This window comes from Amaranthus tricolor, chromosome 2 (assembly GCF_026212465.1).
Source record: "Amaranthus tricolor cultivar Red isolate AtriRed21 chromosome 2, ASM2621246v1, whole genome shotgun sequence".
Taxonomy (NCBI): Eukaryota; Viridiplantae; Streptophyta; class Magnoliopsida; order Caryophyllales; family Amaranthaceae; genus Amaranthus; species Amaranthus tricolor.
The window spans coordinates 32,472,229-32,481,909 of NC_080048.1; the positions used below are offsets into that span (position 1 = coordinate 32,472,229).

The window sequence follows — 9,681 nt, forward strand, 5'->3', positions numbered from 1 at the left end:
TAATGTACCCATTTTCTTTTATTTATAATTATTTTCTCTCTCATACTTCCAATACAATCATTACTTCACACTACTATTTAATTAAAATAATACACACTACAACCTCATACTTCCAATACAATCATTACTTCCCACTATTATATAATTAAAATAATACCTACTACCACCAAAGATTCTCTTTTTCTTAATCTTTGTGAAATACCCAAATAGGAAGAACAAATAGGAACGGAGGGAGTATATATATATGTGTGTGTGTGTAAACTGAATAGTTTTGATAAATTACGCTAAGAATTTTGTGCATTTTGCGCGAAAAGATAAGCTAGTAAAATTATATATAAATAGAAAATAAATCATTATTAATTCACAAATTTACTTTCAAACACATTTTTCATTGGAAAATAAGTTTCAATATTATTAATTTAGCGAATAATAATTAAGGAGAAATTCATGACACATATATTGGACGTGACACGTGAGGAAACATTCAAAAATTGTAATTTGATAAAATATTTAACAGAAAGTTGCTGTGGTGTAGTGGTTATCACGTCAGTCTTACACACTGAAGATCCCCAGTTCGATCCTGGGCAGCAACATTTTCGCTTTTAATTTTAAGTGTCCTTTTGCATACTTATTGTCTTATTGATATAAAAAAAAAAAATTCAACAACGATGCAAATATATATTATTTTTTTCAATTAAATTCTTTAATTATTAAGATATAGTAAATAATAAGATAATATAATAATTTAATTACATAATTATACTATAATATAGTTATAATAATAATATAAATTTTACCATATTTCATTAGACCATAATCAATTATCTAAAATTTTATGAGCAATTTTTGTATAAGAATTTTCAAAGAAAGACAAGTCCATACACAAGGTGCCCAAATATGTTTATGCTAAAAATAATAGTATAGAGGTTTTAAAAAATCTTTTTTTTATACGACATTTTCAGTGTGATGACACATTTTACTATTTTTACCGCATATTAATTTTCATATCTTTCATTGTTACCTAATCAATGAAACCATTAATGATTAACTAATAAAGGCTCATTTCAAAATTTAAATAAAAAAAATCAATTAATTTTGGAGTTAGTTGAATTATTCTAATAAACGTATTTAACCCATATTATTTTTTACCTTATTTAGATCACTATTTTTTTAAAAAATTCAAACTATTTAGTTTTTAATAATGGTTAACATAATTATCTCAATCTAAGGCAAATTCATACATTTCTTCCTTATTTTTAAATGATAAATTAGTATGTGAATTGATTTGGCCGGTAAACTTCATTTGTCACATATGCAAACATCAACTAGTAAAGTTGTTCTATTTGGAGGGGCTATGTGAGGATGACATTTAAAATTTTAGCATTAAATTATATGATATGATTTAGTTATCTAGTCCAATTTGTGATTGTCTCATGAGAAGACCGTCTTAAATAGAAATTGTGAAATAGTACATTCCTAGTAATCGTTTTCATGGGCTTCAAAAATATTTTTCATATTTATGTAAATTATGTAAATAAGCATTTGGGGGATTCAAAAAAAAATGACCAAAAGAATATTTTTATGGGTTCTAGTAACCTGAACTTTTTTCAATCTATACTTATAGGTGTTTATAAACAAACTCGATGATCTGATATTCATCAAACTTTGTAATCAGATTCGATTTGACTCGAATTTTCAAAAATTCCCTAAACCCCTTTCATACCTCTATTTCTCTAAATTCTCTCTAAAAGCGCTTATTAAAACTAAACATTGAAACAATATGAATGATGAATTCAATCCCAAATATGGCTAGGTAAGCATTAATTTCGAGTTTGTAGTTGAATTTTATGTCGTAAATTTTTTTTTTAAAAAAAACAAGTCGCACGTTGTGCAATATGACCTTGGTGGAGTCAAACTTTTTGTACGACTGATTTTTTCATTGTTTTACTTTTTAAAATTTATTTTTTTATTAATGATGTAGGAAAGCTTTGAGAACTTAGTTAACGATATAGATTATTCAACCAGATTAATTATGGATAGACTATCCGAATTAGTAGATGAATTGCTTGCTTGGACGGAGGAGATAGCTATTGATTCCGGTTTTATTTCACTCACGCGTCGTATAAGCGAAAAGAGGGTCATTCTACTGTTAGTTTTTATCTATGGTATGTGTCATCATTATGGTAGGTGTAGAGATCAGTTGCATGATTTAGATAACGCCGCGCGGCCAGTATCTAGAATTTAGGACGTCGATTTATGATTATTATTTTTTGTTGGAAACCAGGAGAAAGATCATGGATGGTGAGGCTTGAGAGTGTGTCTTGGTAATAAAACAAGACACAACCATCCATTTATAATTTACATAGATGGTCATGTAAAAGCAAGTAAGTTGCCAGGTGACCTTCGAGAACATATAAGAGAGTTTAGTGCGACTGATATGCAACTTGCTTATATAATGACATCGATCTGGCAGAATTATCTAGAGTTCATGCTAGTATGAATCAAATATATAACTTCAGGCAAGCTATTAGACGAGGGGAGATGGATGGTAGGTTTCCTATACAACGCTGCCTATATTTGGCTATAGAGCACAACATATGTGGCTTAGACAGATATGAATAGTGATGGACAATTTACTCGGTTATTAATTGCAAAATCTACATTCATTCAATTTATTCGTATATAGCCTTATGTTGTGTTAATCGATACCACATATAAAACAAACAGAAAGAAGTGGACACTATGTGAGATTGTTGCAATGATCCTAACAAATCACAATTTCTTGGTAGCATTCTGCCTGATGAAGGATGAAGCGATAGTATCATACACTTGGGTGTCGGAAAGATTCAAAGATTTTTTTGATGGTGTAGGGGTGTCCAAACTCCTAATGTAATCTTGACTGACCGAGATCAGGGGTTGTGCATAGCTACTCGTGATTTTTTCGATGTATTTTTCATTTTCTATCAAATAATTATTATTTTATTTAATATAAATTGAATTAATGCTTGCATCCCTAAACGTAGATGTTTGATATTTATTATGTGTATGCCACATAACAAATGATGTGAAGAATATGGTAAACAAATTATGTGGTGACAAGAAAAATCGGTAAGAGGAGTTATACCAAGTTGAACCCCTTAGTTAATTTCTCGTAATTATGAAAATTACACGTTAATTGTTGGAGAGTGATTGTTTCTGCATTGAATAAGAAGAATAAAAAGGTCGCCTAGTAGAATAAGGAAACTTGGATGCAACATTAAGAGTAATTTGCGCGTGCATGGACGAATGATTGTGCATGTATGAGCAATCAGACCACTAGTAGAGTTGAGAGTTAATATTAGTCGTTTAAATACTACCTTGGTAGCGGTAGTATTAGCTCTTTTGATACCCTATTTAAGAGGGCACACGCACAGATAAAAAATCAATAATTCAAGATAAGACAGACAGTAGAGGAATCAATGAATTCCATTCCACGGGCATTTGGGCCCGCTGGATGCGACCATTGTATAAAAATATATCCATTCATGCATTGTCACTAATGAATCATAACTCATCTCCTCTACCACCAGTTCCTCTAAATTGGAGAAGAACATGTGACATTTTTGCTATACATTTTCAAGATCATTATCATAGTAGAATAAATATTTGGAGCTGACTTTTTGGTCATAGGAGAAGAGCAAGTGTGACTTGGGAGAGCCTCAAGTGACTGTTAGAAAAGATGTTATAAGGCAAAATACCAAATTAAAATATTTAGGATTAGTAATACAAAGCTAAGTAAGGGGAAAATTGATAAAGATGCAATGCATTGAATTCTAGTCAAATCGCTTAAATGGAGAGCAACTATCTGGGTGTTTTGTGATAAAAGATTTCCAACTATATTAGAAAGTAAAATCTATCAAGTTGCAGTCTGACTTGCCTACTTGTATGGGATATGTTAGCCACTTAAGAAGATATATAAGCATAAGATGTAAATAGCACAAATGCAAATGTTAATATGAGTGTGTGAACAAACTAGATTTAAAACCAAGTTTTGTGAGATCAGAGGTCGCACACATCTTTGCAAAGATGTGTGAAAGTATATTAAAATGATTTGGACATATACAAAGAAAGTTCACCAATCTGCTGTTAAGAAGAATTAAAAACATCACAGTTGATGGAAAGAAAGGTCATAGTAAACTTAAAAAACATGGAAAAAACAAATTAAGAGCAAACTGCATGATACACACATTGAGAATGAGTGATTATAAAAAACAAATCAATATTAAACTCGCTTAAATCAAAAGGTCAAATACAGCAATTTAAATGGAACACAGTATCTCTAGTTTGGGCGGAAATTATCTCCAAAAAGTATACCATGTTGCAAGAATGACCAAAAAACTATGTAATGACCAGCAGATCATTAATCCAGATTGCCTATAACAGCATCAACGACCTCTTCAGTACTACTTGAACCACCGAGATCCTTGGTTCGGTATTTTCCCTCTACAATTACACGCTTAACAGCAGTCTCCAACCGATCAGCAAATGACGGGAATTGGAGATGCCGCAACATCATGGCTGAAGAAAGAAGCAGAGCCACAGGATTTGCTTTCTTTTCTTCCACCATTTCCACTTTCCCTACGTTTCCTGCTGACGCACCTTGCTCGAATACAGCATGATCAGGACCTACATTACCTGAAATTCACCCAATTCTAAGGTTTCAAGTATATAGTATGATAGTGTTACAGTATATAATATATCCTGGGGCCTCAACTATTATCTTAAGCTTTTGGTTGAGTTGGTTCCTTGACAGATAGTTACTCAAACTCGTGTACAACTGTAAAACCCTGGTGCATTTCCAGACTTAAGACTAGACTAGTTGATGAAATTTTTCCATGATTTTAGTCGAAAATTGAAGCGCTACGTTGAGTTGCAAGTATAGAAGCGGTTAGATACTTAGATCAGACTTAATCTCAATGACTCGAAACAAAAGCATGTTATTGGCATATGTTCTCCTATTGGTTGTTTTTCTGATACCGACATCTATGATAATAATGAATCAATTTTGTATGATGGAAACTGAACAAATTGCAAAAGGCGCAAAAAGACCATACCGCCTGGCATGACCCCAGTTCCCCCAGCAATACCAGCAGCAACATTTGCAACTAAATTACCATAAAGATTAGGGGTAACCTGTCCAATGTAAGAAATACCTTTCATCAGTAAAAACGTATCAAATGTTAGCCAAACGAATAAGAGTCGGTAGAAGGAACAAAAGATATGCACGCACCATCACATCAAACTGCTCGGGTTTAGCCACGAGTTGCATGCAGCAATTGTCTACGATAATCTCGTTATACTCGATGGTAGGATATTGTGCTGCGATTTCCCGACATGATTCTAAGAAAAGCCCATCTGCGAGTTTCATGATGTTGGCTTTATGCACAGCAGTCACTTTCTTTCTGTTGTTCAAGTAAGCATATTCGAACGCATATTTTGCAATACGTTCAGAGTTGAACTTTGTAATCACCTAGTAAAATAGACAAATCCAAAGCTATAATAAGTAAAACCGGAAAAAGAACATACCCAGGACCCAATAGGCCATGTCAAATGCAAGGAGAGATTCCTGATTGTGCAGACATTTAGAAGGATATCATGAGGATTGTAAAAAAGATGTTAGTGTTAAAAAAGGCATATAATAAGATATCAACTAATTTGATTCAAAACTCCAGTGATATATTTTGATATACAGCTTGAAGATCCTAAACATCCATGCATGAATCCATCGAATATTTTAAATAAATTGCTCTTGTACTTATTGGTACTAAAAAGTGGTACTCAGAATGATATGTAGTGTAAATTTTCATAAATGTATCATGTCATTCATGGTGATGTAACTTTGACAAATTCGTTTTGTTCACAACATATCACCTCTCTTAATGGTAATTGAGATGATTGAAGTAGAATTAGCATAACCATTAACCTTGTCAAGAGATTTTCCTACCAAAATTAAACTAACTCTCCATCACAATTCACACTATTTAATACTGACAACCAAACGAGTTGTACATCTTTATTGACTCTATTTTAATACCTTGTGTTATGAGTCTACAAAGATTGATGCCCATAGTTTGTTAGGGCTACTCAATAGAGACTTGTATTGTTGTACATACCACATTAATAAATTAACACCCGAATATAAGAAAGTCTGAGGACATGCTTGTATTAACGATATATATTTAAGGAGGAAATATAAGTCATACTATACAAATGAAGGTAAGTAGATGTGAATTTAAAATGAGAGATGAAGAATAAAGAATATAATGGTATGAGGAAGATGATCAACCTTATTTGGGGGAGAAAGAGGAAAATATTTTCCCTCCATCCCACTAGGGGTGAATATTTACATCTAGAATAAAGGAACTAATTTTTCTATTTTTTTTTCTCTATCACTTTACAACTATTTCTTTACTTTGACAACAATGATATTCTCCTAATTTTCTACTTTAAGAACTTTGTTTTCTTAAGTTTGACTTTTATTTCCTCCATAAATATTTGTTCTTAATACAAGCATGCCTTGAATCAAACTAAACTTAAGTTCAACACACTCAGAAACAGAGTGAATACTCAATCTCCAAAGTCCACACTTTCCTACAAGCTATTCTCTATGTCAAAGTTACAAGGCGAAACCACATGCTCAACAAAAACACCAGCGCATATACGACTATGACCATGGACTTTCCTGCAATTGAGGGTTAAAACATAGTCAAATTAGGTTGATATAGGACTATGACCACATTCTCACAATGAACTTTAGTATATGCTTCAAGTGATGGTGAAACATAGTCAAATTAGGTTGAGCGTTAAAAATTTTAGAAAAAGAACATTACAAAGCACATATAAAGCCTTTGGGATAAATTTGAAGAAAAAAGCATATAAAGCTGAGGATTTTGCGTGAAATTATTGTCCAGTAACACACAATGGAGGTGAGATTGAGGCAAAAAAAAGATTGTTTAACTATTTCGAAACACAACGAAGGGAGATTTGCAATAAACACTAAACATAATCACATTTTACCACCCTCACCATTTCTACATTGATGAATAATCAAATGCTTTCAATAGGACTGTTCTAGTAAGAAGGAAGGCTTCAGCATTATTGTCAATGACATAGTCCTTTGTTTAAAAATGCTACAAACTATATTGAAGTGCATTGCAATATGCTAATTAGTTAACCAACAAAACAACAACTATGTTTATGGGTAATTTTTGTAAAGAAGGACATGCATCATAGTTAATGACCTATTTGAAATAGAAGGTATAACTAATTGCGAAATGTGTGCCTCGAACAAGCCAGAGCACCTGATGCATGGTGCTCGAACGAGCACATGCTGTCGAGTCCACTGATGCGTTTTTGAATTGCTGTGTTTGGGATGCGTAATGTCCTTTGGGGGAATTTTTTTGATGTTTTGGCCCATAAAAGGAGTTTGGGGATGAAGGAAAAAGATCATTGTGAGCTAGTACTAGGGTAAGAAAAGGGATTGTTGAAACCCTAGAGAGTTCTTCATCGTTACGTATTAGAGAGAAAACTCTATTTCTAGCGATTTTGAGAGCTCTAGTGAGTGAGCTACGAAACGGAGTGATTTCATTATTGTATTTGTTTGTATTTGTACATACATAAATGAAATATAATCTATTTTGAGGTGTCCAAGACACCATTAAAACTTTCTTGCTCGTTCAATGTTTTGCATGGTTTGTTTAATTACTCCATTTACTATGTTTTTCTTTGCTTTCCTTTCTTCTTACTCATCATTGTGAGGTCCAAATTCTTTCAATACATCTAGAAAAATTCTATTCTTGATGCAACAAATCCAACATATTGTCATAAAATCACCAAACAATCAATGCATCTAACACAATCATATCAAAAACCAACATTTATTCTCCATACCAAATCAAACAAACGCAAATCCACAAAATAAAAACAACCCATCATTTAAAATCAAACAAAACAATGTAGTATAGAAAAATTCAATACCTTGAAACCATAAACGGGAAAATATAAAGCGATACTAACAATATGTAAGTGAAAACTGTGAGAGTCAAACTAAAAAAAATAGGTTGCGACTTGCGAGACTACACTGCAAAAGTATAGCCCGACTCCCAATCTGGATTCACCACAACTTGAGACTCTCACAACCTAAGCTTGAACCACACAACTCCCTTCATAGATATACCGAGCGAAATGGGAGGGAATAACAACCTCATTTCTCAAAAAAGACAAGACATTTACTTGTTCCACTAACTCACAATACATCACAAATAACCCTTATAATATTAGTTGGTGCAACAAATCTCTAAAGAAATATATAAAATCACTTAACAATCAATAAAATGAACACAATCATATTAAAAGCAAAGTAAACTTTTGAAAAATTCAATACCTTAAGACTCTAATCCCCAACACACAATCATAAAATCACTCAACAATCAATGTATTTAACACAATCATATCAAAATCCAACATTGACATTCCATACCATATCAAACAAACACAATCCCATGATTCAAAAACAACCCATCATTCAAAATTAAATCAAAAAACCAAAAAATGTGAGTTTTAGAAAAAAATTCAGTACCTTAAGACTCTCCACAACACCAGAAACAACCTCATGTTCCAATCCAGCATATTCACCTTCAGTATTCTCTCTTATAACAACAATATCAACATTCTTATGTCTTGTAGGAAGCCCTTCCATATTAAAACAATGCACCAAAGAAGCAAATAAATCAAGTTCCTTCCTCAAATGCACATTCAATGAACTTACACCACCACCAACAGGCGTCATTAACCCACCTTTTATACAAACTTTATTTTCCTTAATTGATTCCATAACCCCATCTGGAATCTTATGCATATTACCTCGTACCTCGTACTTTTCGAAGGTTATAGGAGCGTGCATGGCATTCATGACTCGCTCTACTGCACTTGTCACCAATGGGCCGATTCCATCACCTGGAATCAGCGTAACATTGCGTGTTGATCCGTCACCGGGACGAGGCATGTATGTGACTGATCGGGTGATGGATTTGAGGGTGGACAAGGATTTTTTTGATGGGTTTATGAGGTGTTTTAAGGTATGTAGAGATTGTTGTCTAGACATATTGGGGGATTTTGAATTGTTTGATTGAATTTTGGGGTGGATTTTGTTGGAGTTTTTTGTTTGAAAATTAATGGGGAATTGAAGAAAGGTAAACGAGATGAAAGCGGAGAAATTTGATTTTTAAGATGTTTATGACTTTTTATAGTGTGCGGCATATGGCAATATGGCATGCACAATTAGGCAATCCATGTGGAAAATGTCGTCGCATTCCAAGGGGTATAAATTGGATATTTAGATAGAAAAATTATCCTAAATAATATAATTTTTTAATTTTTTTCTTATAATAATATTAATTATTAATTAATATTAAGTAATATTAATTTTAAGGTGAATTTTTTAACAACATCCCTTTTTATCTCTAATTTATAAAATAGGTTATTTCTAATAAAAAAAGATAAATAATATTCAAATAAATAAATCAGCCCTCTCCTTCACTCAAACCACTCCACCCCAAGTCCTCTAAATCCACTATGCACTGGCCCATCCTATTTCCCCCACCACACCCATCAATCAGTGAATAAACAGCAACCATCCCCTTG

At 32.7% G+C, this 9,681-nt stretch overlaps 1 protein-coding gene and 1 non-coding gene across 2 annotated transcripts; one reads left to right on the forward strand and one right to left on the reverse strand.

Annotated features, from left to right (window-relative positions):
• The first annotated feature begins 520 nt into the window (after window positions 1-520).
• Window positions 521-593, forward strand: TRNAV-UAC (transfer RNA valine (anticodon UAC)). Its single transcript has one exon. It is a non-coding gene; the product is annotated as a tRNA-Val (tRNA).
• A 3,649-nt stretch (window positions 594-4,242) lies between these two features.
• Window positions 4,243-9,234, reverse strand: LOC130805372 (isocitrate dehydrogenase [NAD] regulatory subunit 1, mitochondrial-like). The gene is made up of 4 exons (XM_057670144.1): window positions 8,618-9,234; window positions 5,270-5,509; window positions 5,094-5,172; window positions 4,243-4,674 (listed from the first exon to the last, which is right to left on the reverse strand). Exons 1-4 carry the CDS (start codon window positions 9,140-9,142, stop codon window positions 4,400-4,402), a joined length of 1,119 nt encoding a protein of 372 aa, XP_057526127.1. The 5' UTR covers window positions 9,143-9,234; the 3' UTR covers window positions 4,243-4,399.
• Window positions 9,235-9,681: the final 447 nt, after the last annotated feature.

What these genes read in the sequence shown, in the direction of transcription:
- LOC130805372 (XM_057670144.1), bottom strand. Translation starts at nt 9,142, where the DNA reads ATGTCTAGACAACAATCTCTACATACCTTAAAACACCTCATAAACCCA. An exon ending in GTGTTGTGGAGAGTCTTAAG is followed by an intron (nt 5,510 to 8,617) that starts GTACTGAATTTT and finishes CTATTTTACTAG; the next exon opens with GTGATTACAAAGTTCAACTC. An exon ending in CCGAGCAGTTTGATGTGATG is followed by an intron (nt 5,173 to 5,269) that starts GTGCGTGCATAT and finishes TACATTGGACAG; the next exon opens with GTTACCCCTAATCTTTATGG.